General features: G+C 34.9%; 1 protein-coding gene across 2 annotated transcripts in view; it reads right to left on the bottom strand.

Annotated features, from left to right (window-relative positions):
* LOC121369131 (pseudouridylate synthase 7 homolog) overlaps window positions 1-18,221 on the bottom strand; it is a 29,312-nt gene extending 11,091 nt beyond the window's left edge. The window contains exons 1-14 of one of the 2 annotated variants that reach the window (XM_041493996.1): window positions 18,108-18,221; window positions 15,370-15,777; window positions 14,540-14,645; window positions 13,752-13,847; window positions 10,147-10,279; window positions 9,156-9,273; window positions 8,229-8,306; window positions 6,771-6,836; window positions 6,071-6,133; window positions 4,120-4,245; window positions 3,062-3,138; window positions 2,254-2,360; window positions 1,638-1,791; window positions 376-516 (exon numbers count right to left, since the gene is read on the bottom strand). In XM_041493996.1, the coding sequence (XP_041349930.1) occupies window positions 376-516; window positions 1,638-1,791; window positions 2,254-2,360; window positions 3,062-3,138; window positions 4,120-4,245; window positions 6,071-6,133; window positions 6,771-6,836; window positions 8,229-8,306; window positions 9,156-9,273; window positions 10,147-10,279; window positions 13,752-13,847; window positions 14,540-14,645; window positions 15,370-15,761 (1,657 nt within the window). In that variant the 5' untranslated portion in view covers window positions 15,762-15,777; window positions 18,108-18,221. The remainder of the gene's footprint in view (window positions 1-375; window positions 517-1,637; window positions 1,792-2,253; window positions 2,361-3,061; window positions 3,139-4,119; window positions 4,246-6,070; window positions 6,134-6,770; window positions 6,837-8,228; window positions 8,307-9,155; window positions 9,274-10,146; window positions 10,280-13,751; window positions 13,848-14,539; window positions 14,646-15,369; window positions 15,778-18,107) is intronic. The other variant, XM_041493997.1, reaches the window with a different exon arrangement.
* Between the last annotated feature and the right edge of the window lie 249 nt (window positions 18,222-18,470).

Raw genomic sequence — 18,470 nt, 5'->3', positions numbered from 1 at the left:
TCAAGTGAAAGGACGGTTTGTTTACACTACCTATTATTTTCAAACATTCTCTAAAAATATAATTAGTTACGGTTCAAGCATGCTGTCATTGGGCACACAACCCTCAGCTATCTGGATTGTCTGACCTGGACAGTGGGTTAGTGGTTAGCGGCAGAGAGAAGCCAGTAAGTAGTGTCCCGTACACCTACTAAGTTGTTTTAAAAGGTAATTTGGCACAATCGCTCCGAGTTGGAGCCAATAGGTTTTGATTTAGGATGGGAAGCTCGTAATTAAGACCTCGTTGACTGGGGGTGTCCAATCGTATGTCAGTGGGCTTAACCACTACACTTCTGACCAATACTGCCAGGTAATCTTGTCTGGTTTTTATACACAAACCTTTGTTTTCAGGGTAGACAACTTGGTGACCTGGTAGAGGGAGGACGACATCAGCCAATGAGAAGTCTCCAATGTTGTCAGCATCCAGAACCAGCGGCTTCACCTTCACAACATCCTGGTCATTCGTGGTTGCCAGGAAGTCTGCAGTAAAAATTATTCATAAACAAGAGAACTAAAAAGTGTGAAAAAAAAAAAAAAAGGTAGAACTGTAAGATAATTTTGAGGCAAATATGGTTCAAGCATGCTGTCCTGGCCACACACCTCAGCTATCTGGGCTGTCTGACCAGGACAGTGGGTTAGTTGTTAGTGGTTAGTTAGACAGAAGTTCATATAATGGTCTTACACCTTAAATATTTTGTAAAAAAATATAATATTTGATTCGAGTAAACCTATATACACTTGAGCTGCCACTACCAAGACAACGAGAATGCTGATTACATTGCTTACCAATGGTGATGTTATATAATATAATATAATATAATATAATATAATATAATATAATATAATATAATATAATATAACGAGCTACTCTCGATTCACTAATATCAAAACCTATATTAGCTCGGCCATTTACCTTTCGACCGGCCGTTCAAAATTGCACCAAATTCCCTCGATCAAAATTGCGCACCCTTTTCTCTTTGGCATTTAACTGCTCCATTCAAATTCCCTAGCACCACCACCACCCCCACCCACCTGCTACCGATTTGATCGGGCTGCTGGTGCTCCCTTGCACCTGCCAGTGCAGGCGGTCCCTCCTCTCCCCTCCCCTCTCCTGTCATGGACGGAGGAGCCGGCCAAGGCCGGCTCTTGTGCCCACGACAGGCGTGCGCTACAACAGCTTGTTCTGAATGTGCACGTAAAACCCTATGACATGACATGACATGACATGACATGACATGACATATATAAAATGGATTGGATTTGGCTCTACCTATGTGATGATCGATTATAACAACCACTGTGTGGGAAAATGTTTAACTGTAATTGTTCCTACAGTTCAGATGATGGCATTAATGTAAATATTTTGGGATTGGTGTTTGCTTTCATGTGTACATAACTAAAACTGATCTTAAATAGTAAAATGAGTGATTTGTAGGGACTATCCCAGTCAACATAACAATAGGTACATGGTGCTTATAATTCAAATCCTTACGTTCATATAATTTTAACCGATTGTGTAATCGAAAGTTGATCGGTTGGTACAAACCAATTATAACCGATGACTGATGATGATATCCCAACCGATTCCCAAGACTGCTTACCACTATTCTTCAACTTGCCGGCATCATTCTTCAGTACAACAAGATCACCGACGATGGGTTTGGTACCCAACAACTGGAGTCTTTTAGACACCATGGAATTCCACACATAACTCTGGTAGGCGTGCACATACATAAGACGCGTGTTTCTCGCTATCTGCAATCAAGCAATAATGATTTTTTTTTATAAGTCAAATATACACTAGCTGACATATCTGACAAGAACCATTTGACAAATAATCACATAGAAGATGAGAAGCAAACCCATTTGCTTGTTGCAGGTAGGCATCTGAAATTGTTTATGGGAAGATTTGTCTGAAAACTTCCCCAAGTCATTGGAATGAAATGAAAACCATCAATTACTAATTGGGAAGTAATAGGAATGTTGATGGAATGAAATGCTTCTTGTCATCAGATATTTTGAGTCAGATGAATGGATTAAAATGTAAACACCATTTGAAGTGGGGGTGGGGACAGGCAAATAATTTACCTAAATAATAACTTTTTTTTTAAATTTGTACACTTGGCTCAGTGAATGACCATTAGGTTTTCCTTTAAACATTTTACACACCTTGCTCATGATGCCTAGTTGTTAAGCATTAAGGCTTTCAGTATTTACCTGGGACAAGGCAGCCGAGAAATTCCTCTCTCCGTGTTTCTGTAAAGCTCGTAGAAGTGTTTTCTCAATGTGTGATGACTCAAATGATTTAGCCGATCCTTCAGACACTAGACAAAAATAGGAAGATTCAAACCTAAAGATATATTTTATCCTACAACCATTGTTTGTACTAAGCAATTATAGTGTCCGTTTAAATACAGTTATGAAAATAAAGACATTTGTACTATATGAAATACAAAGGATCTTTTATATGAATTTTCCCATACAGAATAGCACATGCTTTTCCTTAGATGCTTAGTTAAGGATTGTCTGTTATTTCTTATACATTTATTGGGACATGAACAGAAAAAATCGTCTTCAAACTGCGTGAATCAGTGAAGCTGTTCACATATAAATTTGCGGATCATTTTGTTTCTGGTTCATACCTCAATAAATGTAAACTAACTAATAATTCTTATAATTACATTTAAAACAATAATAACACTAAAAGTTTGTGTTATTTTGAATCAGGTTTTTTTAAACAATAAAGCTCAATACGACAAAGTACCAGTATAAAGTGATGTCCAAGATTTGACGCTAACTGACAAAATTATTTTACATTCATCGAAAAATCTAATTACAGTAGAGTATTCTTATAACGAACTAGAAGGGACCATGATAGTTAGTTCAGGATAGCAGTAGTTCCTTGTACACATCTGCATAAAACGGGAATTTACGATCAGTTCGTTCTATGCAGTAGTTCGTTCTAAGCATGTTCGTTATAAGTGTACTTTACTGTATATGAAGATAGGTAAAAAGAAATATGCACCAATCCAACATTTACCAGCTTTACTGGGTTGGAGAATAAGTTCCACAGCTTCTTCCCAATTGCCGTGAAGTAACGCTCTGAAAAAATTTAAAACATTTCATTTTAATTTATTTTTGTGCTTACCTGTATATCCAATTATCACACACCTCACTTACTGGACTTGTCTGTTGACATTAAGCATACTGAAGGTGACTTGCTATATATCATATGAATTGGCTTCACAAGTTCATATGTCTCCCAATGTTGCACCAATGGTCGGAAATGCGGAAACAGAGATACATTATGCAAAAAATTAAGCACAATACAGAGTTGTAAACACAATTTTTGTTTATTGTTGGGGTTGTTGTTGTTTTTCTCGGGGAGTATTATTTATGAAGCAATTTATGATACATTTGACCATTTTACTACAATTAATCTTAAAATATTTGGAACCAAATCACATTTTCAGTATAATGTGAAAGGAATGTTATTCCTTAGTGCTGAAAATGTATGCACAAGTTGTTTATCATTAACTTACAGGTATGAAACCTGTGTTACTCTTGATACATGGGTTGCAGGGCTCGAAATATGGTTTAGACCTAACAGATTTTTATGTATTGGTTAACACGTGTTAACGATCTTAATAGATCATGTTTGTAAAGAGCACACTTCAAGCATGGCGTTTGCATGTAGAACATTTTATTCCGGAAATACCTGAACAACAAAACTAAAGGTCTCACACCAGAATAAACATTTTCATAAGCAGGTCTCACTCAACAATTTAATCAATAACAACACATGAAATCACAGGTAATTTTTTTCAGAGAGATCTTTGTACACTTATCTCAATTATTTCTTTTGTATACACAACCGTACAGATAAAATCCATTTCAGAGGTCATAATTTTTCATACACCATACCAAACACTCAGCTCACCCCATGCTATCGTTTTTATCTAGGAAGCCATATTTATTTCTTAGCAGGACATTTTGGCCTGCTAATGTAAAAAAAAAAATAACAGCATGCGATATTTTACGTACTATTTGAAGCACTGGATTGGATCATCAGTGTCAACATACCTGCCAACATGATGAGTTGGAATGGAAGTGGTTCCGAATCTCTGCATTCCAAAATAATTAATAAATCCATTATTCTTGAGTGAAGTCATCGCAGCCTCTATCTGACTATCATCACCTGTGACATTTCTAGGAAAGGAAAGAAAAAAATGTTTTTATTTAATGATAGGACAGCCAACCCTCCCGGATTTTTTGATCAAATCTTCTTAGCAGTCGACTTTCGGTTTCTGAGAATGTAAACAGGCCGACATGTTTAACCTTTGCCGAAGTTGGCCTGCTATAAAATGACGTGTTAAAAAAAAAATAATTGACAGCCATATAAAAAAAAAAAACATCCAATTTAGTTCGATATTTACGTACTATTTGAAGCTATGACGAATCTGAAACTGCCAGACTCCCGAGTTGGACAGCGATACATCATGTTAAAATCACATGTCACAGCACAACCTGCCAAGCTGTATAAACATGATGAGTTGGAATGGAAGTGGTTCCAAATCTCTGCATTCACACGAAATGAATTAATAAAAATCAATTATTCTCATGAGTGAAGTCATATTAATTTATAAGATTTATATAAATTTGTCGCAGCCTCTGATCTGTACTAAGTCAAATCACCTTCTTAACATTTTTTGGATAAAATAATTTATTTATTTTAAATATGTATTAAATCATAATAATATTTAAACTTAATTTTTTTTTTTTTTAAATGCCAAGATCTAAGGTTAAGAAGAATTATAAAGTATTCATAGAATATGTTTTTTTTAAATCTTGCGATTTTGGGTTATTGTGTGAATTTAAAAAATCTCCTGACAAAATCTCCTGCACACACACCTCCTGCACAAAGGTTTCTGTACATTGTGGTTATATATAGAATCAGACATATGGTTAAGAAGCACAGAGATAAGTAGTGAGAAAACATGATGCTGTCACTCCATGGGCTATGGTTCACCATGTCCATTTGATAATTTTTATACAACATTTAGTCTTTGGCTAATAAATTTTCTTTACATTAATCATTTAAAAATAATTTTCAAGGAAATACTCTACATATCTGAAAATTGGCTAAAACAAAAATGTTTCCAGTATGAGCTCTGATGGGCATGATAAGTTAGCTACAAACACTGTTTACAAAGGTACATAAGCAATAAGGAATATAAGAAAATTATGTCCCTTCCTATCAATGTAAGTTGTAAGAAAGAAATAAATGTTTTATTTAATGACACACTCATCACATTTTTTATTTATGGTTATATGGCGTCAGACATATGGTTAAGGACCACAAAAATATAAGAGAGAGGAAACCCGCTGTTGCCACTTCATGGGCTACTCTTTTCGATTAGCAGCAAGGATTCTTTTACATGCACCATCCCACAGACAGGGTAGTACATACCACAGCCTTTGATATACCAGTTATGGTGCACTGGCTGGAACGAGAAATAGCCCAATGGGCCACTGATGGGGATCGATCCCAGAACGACCATGCATTGAGCGAGCGCTTTACCACTGGGATACGTCCCACCCGTGTAAGTTGTAACAAATCACAGGCTATAATAATTATAAATTAATAATATTTCCATCATTGGTCAAACTTTCAATCTCCATTTTCTCACAGCTGACTAAATGTCACGCATAACCTGTGTTTCTCATGAGGTGGTACATTCAGCCATGTGGCTTTATTAGTATACTTACCCACAAATATGAAGCAATTTATGATCATCATGAAATATTTTTAAAGTGCAATAGCAATGAGATAGATATCTGTTTTCATTCAATTTATGGTACTAACATTTTATGGTATTGAGCACAGGCATGTTTTGTATGGATATATTATTGATATTGTTAAGTTGTTGATATACAGTTGGAAAAATTATTTATGAAATTTTTAATTTTTTTAAAAATTAATTAATGTTTTGTGAGGTGTATAATTATAAAATTGTAAAATATCTCAAATTACCTAAGAACTATGGTAAAGTGATTTCCCGACAACTGAGCAAGGGCAATGTTTTCCTTTTCATACCTTCAAAAACAACAACATAAAACATCCACAATTAAGACATGAATAAAGTTCAGTGTAAATATAGTTAGCATTTTGATAAATTTTATCTTAAAATGTTCAGTCAAAATAAAATTGCCTGGTTATCAAATAAAATGCACCAAAATAAACATGAAAATTACAATTCTCAAAATTAGCTTTTTGCTGAATTTATCACAAAATATAATCACTCATTCAAAAGTGAAAAGCTTACCTTTCCATCCTGTAATATATTTTACAAATGAAAAATACATGTAGAATTAGTTTTAATAAATTTGTGTGTATTCACTATCAACAGAATCGATACTGCCAACTATCTACCGGTATATGCAAACCCAGAAAATAAAATCCAGTACTCAAATACATGTATAAATGCCTGTTTTCGAATTAAACTGTAACACTATATCAACACATACATTATAAAAGTTCATGAAACTTGTATTTGGTCAATTTTAGGATAGGAGTCTCTTACTTTTAAAAAGGTTTGTATTCTTTAAAAATATTATTATATATAATCTCTTGACACTGATAACCACTAAATAGCAATCATTTGATTATACATGTTCAACAGGAATACTGTTTCAAATGTAATATCAATATATTATTAGTTTCCAACACATACCTGAAATTGCCCAACATTATTTTATTAAGTCTATTGTTCAAAGAATGCAATTTCTTAGCATCCACTCTGTAAAGGAAAAAACAAAACAAGGCAAATTAATCAAAATAATGGTGATGTGTCAACACAAATAATTATATAAATACACATTTAAATGTCAATTAAAAATAAATTACAGTGGACTCTAAATAGGTTCCTATAGAATGGATATCATATAGAAGTGGATTTGTATAAGACAGACTAGACTTTTTGATGTCAAGTTTGGTTTTTTATACAAAATGAGGAACCACTAGACTTTTTGATTAAGAACAAAGGCTGGTAAATTTTCTCACAGACAGACACAAAATCTTAGAGGAATACCAGCATGTACAGATTTTCCCATTAATAACAATTAACTCTGTTCATAAAATGCACTTTTGAGCAACTACAGGACCAAGCAACTCAAACTTGTAAAAATGTCTCTTTTAATATACCAGTCATGTGACAAAAATATTTTACACTGCCTGTTAACAAGAGTCAAAAATATTTTACACATTGTTCAAGAGTCAAAAATATTTTGAGCAACTGTTACAAGAGTCACCAATAGTCAACTCCTGTTAGCAAGAGTCAAAAATGTCTGCTTTTAGCAACAGTTAAAAAATTTTACACTGCCTGTTAAACATTAAAAAAGAAGCAAGAGTCAAAAATATTTTACACTGCCTGTTAACATGTAGTGTCAGTGCCTTTGATATTATTTAAATATGATAAATACAAGATGGCAATCTCACATTACTTCACCTGTGAAAGGGACATATTTGAAAGTTTGTTTTGTTTAACAACACCACTAAAGCACATTGATTTATTAATCATCGGCTATTGGATGTCAAACATTTGTTTATTTTGACAGAACTGCACACATCACAGCCTTTGATACACCAGTCGTTATGAATTGGCTGGAATGAGAAATATCCTAATGTGACCACCAACGGGGATCGATCCTAGACCGACCACGCATCAGGGAATGCTATACCACTGGGCTACGTCCCACTCTTGGGATGTATATATAAAAATTACTTGCTTGTAATGTTTTTTTGTTTTTTTTACTTCTGAAGTTCAATAACAGTTAAAACAATGGCAGGAAAGTGGTCTAATATTTAAATATACTGAACTCCACTGAAAACATACCAGTCAGACATGAGAAGAAACAATAATACATTTCAACATGCCTGAAACTTTTTTTGATATAGGCATGTTGATAAAGCAACAGTAACAGTAAAACATTTAAGTGATTTTTTGTAGCTGGAGCCTGGATGTATTCTGGTAGGCAATAAACAACTCCAACAATTGTATTCTAGGGTTCGGGTTATTGTGTTTTATAGCAACATCACATGTGCGATAAAAAAAGTAAACAACTGAAAACTGAGTGGTGTGTTTTCAATGGGAGTTCAGTATATGATAGTAACACATTTCCAAGGGTCTTACTTGAAAGCACTAACATCTTGAGATGTTTTTGCCCGCTTGTCTTTGGTTCCAGCGTACTGGAAAACATTGGTTTTGGTTCTGGAAATAAATGATAGTAAACCAAACATTAATCTAAATATCTAAGTGAAGGTCATCAAAAAACAGCGATGCATTTAAAATTATAAGCTGAACCAATCTTAATAAATCTTAAAATATTACCATACATAAACAAAAGTAATAGTTAGGCATTTCAAATCAAATTCAATCTGCTTTATGAAAAATATTTTATACAAGAAAAAAAATATTTTGAAAATCCCAACCCTGGTAAAAAGTACTGAAGGGCTACAAAACATTCTGGATGTAAGTTTAAAACAAGTCCATTAGTTTTGACAAATCGTAGTTTGAGGTTATCCAAGTATTTCACTTTTTCTCACAATTCTCACTTTAAAATTCATAAAATAATGTACTATATATGATGATAAATAATAAGCTACTTTGCTGTTCTCTTATTGGAAAAAGCACCCTTAGAAGGGCTTGAACTTAAGAATTTATCTCCCACAACAACTGAAAAACAAAATTGCCGTTAGTGAAATAGCCCACCTATGGCAATTTAAAGTATGCCCACAGCAATTTTTTATTATGACTTTTGCAGCAAATAAACTCGACTGAAAGGTTATTTTGCTGTATGTAGACATATTTTAAATGTACTAAGTTTATATACTGGCAGATAATGTACATCAGGCGTAAACACTTTGCCATCATTGATGAGCTTTAACGATGGCACTTTTGTGTCACTGGTGATGTTCCTGACCTATGGCAATTTATACCTCAACGACGGCAATTGCAATCGGTGCCGTCGTTAAGTTCGAGCCCTGCCTTAGTGAAGCCAGTTGCATGCATAGTATAAGAGAACTTTTACAATATGCAGTATTTTAAAGGTGGACTAACCTGAGAAATTTGGCCATCAGGTTTACAGCATCCATCGTCCCAATCCCCTCCTTGTACAAAACAAAGTGACAGTAGGCACCTCGGTTTGGCGGCCATGTTGATTCGGATCGCTGATCACCTACAAACATACATTCGAGTAAGTCAGATACATCTTTGACACCTTATAGATTTTCTTTAAAATATCGCTAATCAAGATTTTGAAAACAAAATGTTCCCTATAGTACCATAAGCTTTTGCATTTGTCTCGTAAAGCTAGTAATTATTTGCATCAGGGTAATTTATGCAACAAAAATATAAACAACTAAAAAATAATACATGAATATGAAAAATACCCATTTTATGGTATTCCACTGATGTTATTTATAGAAACAGCAGGTGAAAATTAAAATATTGAACGAGGCTACCATTATGGCACTGTCTTATGCTGCTTGCTACGACTGTCATATATCAGAATCTGATTGATACAAAGCCCCAAAAAGGTGCGATTTCATTAGTTTATTTTGTAAACCTAACCAATATTAACCAATCAAGAATGAGCATTCAAATGCATAAGACAATGTTATCAATTTGTACAAACTTGAAGCAAAATATATTAACATTCAGTGGCAAGCATTTATTCATTGATATTCAATACTCAGCATATATTTAAACAAACCTGTATTGCATGTTAAACCAAATCTGTTTTAATAGCTATAATACAAGCTATTACCTTCCTATTCCATTCAGTTAGGGGTCGAGATGTAGCTCATTGCATACATAAGACCCCTTTCTTCTTTTTTTGTACAAATATCTTAAGCGGTGACAGTCATATCTCTATTTCTCTTTTTCCACCTCCCTCTTGCTTTCTCTCTCTCCTTTCTACTCCCTCTCCAATCTAGCTTTATCCCCTAACCCTCTCCCCCCCATGTTGAAATAACCATGTTATATTAAATAATCATTTTTAAAATGGGTTGAAGTGTTATTTTCCTTACAGATAATGACAATTTATTACCTCCCTTTGACTTGAGAGAAATCTTAATGCAGGATTCTTCCCCTTCCTGTTTCTCAGTGTTGCTGTTCACTTGAGGGAACCGCTTCTTTATCGCCAGATGAATTCTCTTCCTTGCTTCTTTGTCAGAATCTACCTAATAATCATATTTATTATCCACACAGTTCAATATATACAGGCAAATATAACCAGTACAAAACGTGTGTCGTAACAATTTCATGTACACAACGATTGACGTAATTCTGAGAAGTGACATCATAACATAATGTGGCTTTCATGCTCTTAGCTCTGTGTAATATCTTTAACAAAATGACGTCATGTCGTCGTCTCCTTCTAGTTACGTTTGAAACATTTTGACAGGGTCCTTTGTTATTCATAAAAAATAATATTATGGATGATATAGAAATGATTACACTCGCGTGTGAACCGTGCTGATTTGATGAAACGTGTTTCAGGATTCATGTGTTACCCTCACTCTTGCTCTAGTGGGGCATGACGTAGCCCAGTAGTAAAGCGTTCACTTAATACACAGTCGGTCTGGGATCGATCCCCATCGGTGGGCCCATTGGGTTATTTCTCACTCCAGCCAGTGCACCACGACTGGTATATCAAAGGCCGTGGTATGTGTTATCCTGTCTGTGGGATGGTGCATATAAAAGAGCCCTTGCTGCTAATCGAAAAGAGTAGCCCAAGAAGTGACGACAGCAGGTTTCCTCTATCGATATCTGTGTGGTCCTTAACCATATGTCCGACGCCATATAACCATCAATAAAATGTGTTGAGTGTGTCGTTAAATAAAACATTTCCTTCCTTCCTTCACTCTCGCAGTACCAGAATCCTGATACTTGTTTCGTAAAATCAGTACGACACACAAGCTTGTATAACAATCTTTATATACATTTAAAAAGGTTATACAGGAAAACAATTACATCTAGATCACAATATCCAACACAGCTCGACTGGATGGTCATGAGTGTCAAATGCCTTTGGGACAACAAAAACATCAGTTGCAGATGACTGGTTTTACAATATACACTACATGACCTGACTCAACTAGACAGTTGAGTTGTGTTGTGTCATACAATGTGATCTTGGCTTTAAAAAGTGTTCATTTTCTGTTACTAATTAATGTAATGACATTTGTGTGACAAATCTTAACATAAATTTTGGTAGGTAATGTCTGTAAATTTGTGCACTGTGCATCCAACACTTTTATAATAATAGAAACCATGTCATATAACCACAAATTTAAGTTATGTTTAAAAGACACCTTACTGGGCTTGCATATAACAACAAATTTAAATTATGTTTAAAAGACACTTTACTGGGCTTGCATATAACAACAAATTTAAGTTATGTTTAAAAGACACTTTACTGGGCTTGCATATAACAACAAATTTAAGTTATGTTTAAAAGACACCTTACTGGGCTTGCATATAACAAATTTAAATTATGTTTAAAAGACACTTTACTGGGCTTGCATATAACAACAAATTTAAGTTATGTTTAAAAGACACTTTACTGGGCTTGCATATAACAACAAATTTAAGTTATGTTTAAAAGACACTTTACTGGGCATGCATATAACAACAAATTTAAGTTATGTTTAAAAGACACTTTACTGGGCTTGCATATAACAACAAATTTAAGTTATGTTTAAAAGACACTTTACTGGGCTTGCATATAATGATTTAAACAAAACAAGAAAAAGCTGTTAAGTACTGGGAATGTTGTTTGGACCAAATACAACATTAAGTGTGTTTTGTTTAATGACACCACTGGAGCACACCGATTACTTAATCGTTGGCTATTGTATATCAAACATTTAGTAATTCTGATTTGTAGCCTTCAGAGGAACCTGCTTCAATTTTAAGGGATCTTTTATAAACACTTTCCCACAGACAGGAGAAGGAAGGAAATGTTTTATTTAATGACACTGAACACATTTTAGTTACTGTTATATGGCGAAAGACTTATGGTTAAGGACCACACTGATATTGAGGGAGGAAACCTGCTGTCGCTACGTCATGGGCTACTCTTTTTGATCAGCAGCAAGGGATCTTTTATATGCACCATCCCACAGACAAGATAGCACATACCACGGCAGTGTTTCTGCCAGAAAGAAATTTTTCAGTATGGCGCTATGGAATTGAATATTTACAATGTGTGTGCTGAATACAATCACAGTCGACAGAAAGAAAAGGAGTTAATTTTAGGGTTAGGGTTAAAAAATTCATACAGTAGTGATAAGAGTTATTAATTTTGTCAAAAGGTTAACTTAAAAAAAATTAAATCTGCAAAAATATTTGGGTATGGTGCCATACCTGTTTTACCCTCTGGCAGAAACCCTGGTCGTGGTGCAATGGTTGTCATATCATGTCATAGGGTTTTACGTGCAAATTCAGAACAAGCTGTTGTAGCGCACGCCTGTCATGGGCACAAGAGCCGGCCTTGGCCGGCTCCTCCGTCCATGACAGTGGCAATGGTTGGAACGATAAATAGCCCAATGGGCCCACCAATGAGGATCAATCAATCCTAGACTCACTGCACATCAAGCCAACGCTTTACCACTGGGTTATATCCCACCTCTTACAGACAGGAGAGGTCATACCACAATCTTTGATATACCAGTTATGTGGCATTGGTTGGGATATGTAAAAACCCAAGGAAAGAAGGGTTCCACTGAGGGGGTTTGATCCATTGAGTCAAACACCTCAAGCGAGCACTCTACTGACTGAGCTAGATTTCACCCATCTTAGCCAATGGAAAGACATAGGAAATGTTAAAAAATAGTCTCATTTAGACTGTTAAAACTAAATATGAATGAATGATGATCCAGCATGATATAAAAGAACATTGGTTATTGGGTGTAAAAACTCACTAGATGTGGCAACTCTTCTGTTAGCTTGCTAAAATATTTCTTACTATTATATTGCATATAAACCATGTTTTGGTTTTTTTTTGGGGGGGGGGTTGTTTGTTGTTGTTTTGTTTTGGGGGGGGCTTGGGGGGGGGGGCAGGATGTAGCCCAATGGTAAAGCTTGATGCTTGATGGAAATTGTACAGTATCCAAAATGTTTAAAAGTACCTGTATGTTTTGTATAGTGCAGCGCAGTGACTTAAAAGTCACAGACACTAGTAGTTTCAACGAGTAAAAATTAACACTAGTGTGGCAATTCTTCTGTTAACTTGCTAAAATATTTTTTCTTATTATATTGCATATAAACGATGTTTGTTTTTTGTTTTTTTTTGTTTATTTTGGGGGGGGGGTTTTCTTGGGGGGGGGGGGGCAGGACATAGCCCAGTGGTAAAGATTGATGCGCAGTCAATGTAGGATCGATCATCAGTGGGTCCATTGGGCTATTTCTCGTTCCAGTCAGTGAACCATGACTGGTATATCAAAGTCCATGTCGGTCTGTGGGATGGTGCATATAAAAGATCTCGTGCTACTAATGGAAAAATGTTGCGTTTTCCTCTATAAGATTATATTTCAAAGTTACCAAATGTCTGACATCCAATAGCTGATCATTAATGAATCAATGTGCTCCAGTGGTGTTGTTAAACTTAACTTTAACTTTAAACCTTGTTTATGTAACAGAATTCAATACCTTAATAAAGTAGCTGGCTTTTGGGTCTCTGCCCTCAACCAACTTTTGAATCTCTGCAATGTGCATTTCCGAGATTCCTTCTTCCGAATCAGGATCCTGAAATAGAAGTCAAATTAGAACATTACGAAACACTGTACGGTGTATGTGCAGTCAGGGGAGATAACCACAAGATTGCTTAATCCAAAAGGTTTAAAAGTACATGTACGTTTTGACTAGTGCAGCGCAATGACTTAAAAGTCACAGACACTAGTTTCAACCAGTATAAATGGACACTAAGTTTAGTTAACCTACAAACCTTTAACACATTTGGATAAAGTTGCTACAGAGTAAACCAAAGAGTCTGTGAAGTTCAAATGGTGAAATAACCTTTAAAATAGATTAAAAGTTGACTCCATAATCATTACTTCTCAGACGCACTTGTTTTTTTAAAAATATGACAAATGCATTTTGTGGTATTAAAAACACCAGGATGACCAGATACACTTTGGATGTACAGACATTAATAATCTAAACAATAAAATCTAAGTAAAGTATAATTTCAGTTATCAAAATTAGCTCTGAAAGTGAAAAATATGCCGCTGTGTTTAAAAAATAGTCTGTCACTTTAATTTTCAATTAAACTGCAAAACACAAATATTATCTGAAAACAAATAAATGTGTCGAATGAAACCCGACTAAAATGGACCCAGAGCAAATCAGAATCCTGTCAAAACCAGCTTTAATTCCAACGTTACTTTTTTCTTCTTATTTAATTCCAACATTCCTGCTGCTCCAGCACATACACAAACCTTGTCAGCAGACTCCGACTGAGGCTCTGCTGCTGGTAATTCTGTTGATGTCAAGTGGACAGTGAGACCATCTTTACTGATCTCATTCACAATAAAATCAGAGTATCTGGGGAAACAATAAGAAATGATCGGTGATGTTCTGAGTACAACCGAGTACAACTAAAGAATATTTTCATTCAACTTTGGTGGTCCTTTGTGCACCAGTGAGCACATTATATAATTAACTGTAAAAAAAATTCTTTAAATTTTAAGATCTAAAATTGGATTATATAGCAAATATATTTTATTTTGAATTTATAGATAGCCTTATCAAGACAGAACTGAAAATCAACAGATACCATTTATGGGTTACCCCAACCTCTAATCCTCCCCCTCCCCCCCAAATAATCCAATATACATTTCTTTTCATGTAACCATTAACAGTAATGAATGAATGAATGAATGAATGAATATTTAACGACACCCCAGCACAAAAATACACATTGGCTATTGGGTGTCACAAATGGTCTAACAATAAAGAAATAATACAATTTAAAGTTTACTATTTCTACCTTAAATATATTCATGAATCACTTGTTTCTTTTTTTTTAATTTAAAAAAGGTAATGTCAGTTCCTTCCTTGTTCGCAATGATAAGAAGAGTTATGAAAATTAGATGAATCCAAGATATTGGGCTTTCTAAAGGACAACATGGATCTGAAATATATTTTTACGGAATTTTTCAAGTGTATATATATTTATCCTTTGTATCATAATATTGGAATACGTGTAATACTGCACATTGCTCTTTATCTACAATCAAATTTAAAAAGATCCATTTAAAATAATGACCTTTGTTTTATAATGGCACTAAATCCATCATGACTGCTAATGAATTCAGTAACGCCCACATCTTCTTCGGAGGCCGGTCCTACTACCTGTGCACAGGGAGATTCCCCAACTACAGTCTGGTCTTCTGTAGCTGTTTTTCCACCACTTTTATCGTCTGTCCTTTCAACCTTGTTTGAAGTCTTGTCACCATGACTTTCCTTCACTTTCTCGTCATATTTAACAGCCTCGTCATCATGAGATTTTAAACCCAGATTTTCAGTAGCAGTTTCAGTTTTTTGTGTTAAAAGTCTGGGTGATTTGTCAGAACTAATGGTCTTATCTTCAGAAATTTTCTGCTTTTTTATTGGAGGTTCTTTGTTGACTTCCTCACTTGCATGGTCTACCTGCATCATGGAAGTTTTTATTCTTCTAAAAAGGAAAAAAAAAAAAAGGAAAAAGAAAGAGAGAAAAACATCACCAATATTCACAAAAACAAACTGCAACAAAAACCTATTAAAGTTAAAGTTTGCTTTGTTTAACAACACCACTGGAGCACATCGATTAATTAATTAATCATCAGCTACTGGATGTCAAACATTTGGTAATTGGTAATGTGTGCGTGGCTGTTCAACAGAACTTTATTTAAATTGTAAGTAAAACACTCTGGAAGCACATAGAGGGGTAACCATACAGTGATAAAGTATCGTATCGCGATACAAAGTCCACGATATTATACTTCAATTTATCGCAGCTGTATCACAATATGTACATCAAGATAAACATCAAGCACAAGCCTACCTCAACGTTTATCTTGATGAACTGCTCTATCATGATATGTACAATTCGTGATATACGTATACATGTCCTTTTTGTTTTGAATAAAACATATTTTGAGTCGCTACAAACATTAGAACAAAGAAAAACTAATTGGGTTTCAAAAAATTTATCACTTAAAGGGACACACCCTAGTTTTTAAACACTAAGGCATAATTTTTCACCTAGACCCTAGTTTCAACCCGTAAGATTCTAAGAATGGACACTAAGTTTGGTTATTTACAAACCTGTAACAAATTTGGATACAACAGAGTGAAACAAGAGTCTGTGATGTTGAAATACCCTAAAAACCCCACCTAAAACACAACTCCATAACAGTTACTTCTCAGACGCACGTGCAATTTTAAAAATATAAAACAATGTATTTTGTGGTATTAGCAACACCGGGATAACCAGAAACACTTCAGCTGTATGAAAGTGGATAATCTAAACAATAAAATATAAGTATTGTTTGATTTCAGTAATCATAAACCGCTCTAATTGTGAAAAATACGCCTTAGTGTTTAAAAACTAACGTCTGTCCCTTTAAGCTAATCGTAATTAAAATATCATTTAATGGTAATAAAGCTTTAATTGCCAAAAATAATCAACGAATTATTGAATCGCGACCAACATATCAGGATATGTATTGTATCATTACACCTCCAGAAGAATGTGTACAAGGGGTTTTCATATAAAATGCATTATTTCTGCATTCAAAATAAATTTAAGAAGTACATATATTTATACCAGACCATTCTGTGGTAGGCCTATTATAGTTTTTATTATCCACATAGTTCAAGAGATTCAGGGGAATATAACCAGTATGACCCATGTGTGTGTCATAATTATTTCATGTGCACAATGAATGACGTCATTTTGTGAAGTAATGTCATAACTTAATGCTGCTTCCCCAGTCTTAGATTTGTGTAAATGCATATTAAAATAATTTTGTTGTCTTTTTAGTTATGTTTGAAAAGTTTTAACATGGTCCTACTTTGTTATTCATAAAAATAAAATTTTGGATAATGTGAATAATAAAGAAATTATTACATTCGCATGTGAATTGTACTGATTTTATGAAACTCGCTCAAGTAATACAATAATCCTGACACTTGTTTCGTAAAATCAGTGCGACACACAAGCTCGAATAATAATTGTATATGATTTCTGATGTCATTAACTTTTGCTTGGGAAAAGGGAAATGGTTCCGACCATTATACCCCCCCCCCCCCCCCACACATTAGTTATCACTATTGCTAACCATAACCCAAAATTGTATTTGGTGGGGTGAAACAGGCCAAACTCTTCCTTTAAAAAATTTAATCAAATTATTCAGATGGGTAGTTAATATGTATGTATGTATATGTGTGTGTATTTGTATAGGTATGCACGCCCTGATGATTTAAGAAAGAAAGAAAGAAAGAAATGTTTATTTAACAACGCACTCAACACATTTTATTTACGTTTATATGGCGTCAGGACCACACAGATTTTGAGAAGAAACCTGCTGTCGCCACTACATGGGCTACTCTTTCCAATTAGCAGCAAGGGATCTTTTATTTGCACTTCCCACAGGCAGGATAGCACAAACCATGGCCTTTGTTGAACCAGTTATGGATCACTGGTCGGTGCAAGTGGTTTGCACCTACTCATTGAGCCGTGCGGGTCACTCACTCAGGGTTTGGAGTCAGTATCTGGATTAAAAATCCCATGCCTCGACTGGGATCCGAACCCAGTACCTACCAGCCTGTAGACTTGGTGATTTAAGTACCATGATTTTAGTGCGCCGAAATACAGAAGTGGGATTTAATACGAAAACATAATGTTGACAGACTGTTCATTTTCAATCTGTTTATAATTATTAGGGATAGTTATGATCTTGCATTAAGTTAAGGAATTACGTGTAAAATAAATGTTTTATACTAATAATATAAAATACTAACAATTAAATGCTAGCCGTAGGGTCTTCCGTCTTAACACGTGCAGTCTGTCAACAGCTTCGATTGTACTGGTATTGTAAGCATGTTCCACCACTCTTCCATCAACCATTAATTTCCTCCTCTGGGGACCCTCAGAAGGTTTCCTCACACCAAATCAACTTCCATTGGTTATGAAGTTAACATTTTCTATCGACCCCCCCCCCCCCCCCCCCCCCCCCCTCTATTTTTTATGGATTGCAGGATAAAAGTAATAACTAGTTAATGACGTAGGGATATGTCGGCTTTATCCTGTTTACAAAGCCTCGGCAACCCTCGTTTAATATTATGTATGTATACATGTATGTATGCATACATGTATGTATGTGT

This window comes from Gigantopelta aegis, chromosome 3, assembly GCF_016097555.1.
Source record: "Gigantopelta aegis isolate Gae_Host chromosome 3, Gae_host_genome, whole genome shotgun sequence".
Lineage (NCBI taxonomy): Eukaryota > Metazoa > Mollusca > Gastropoda > Neomphalida > Peltospiridae > Gigantopelta > Gigantopelta aegis.
This window is presented reverse-complemented; position numbering and strand designations above follow the sequence as displayed.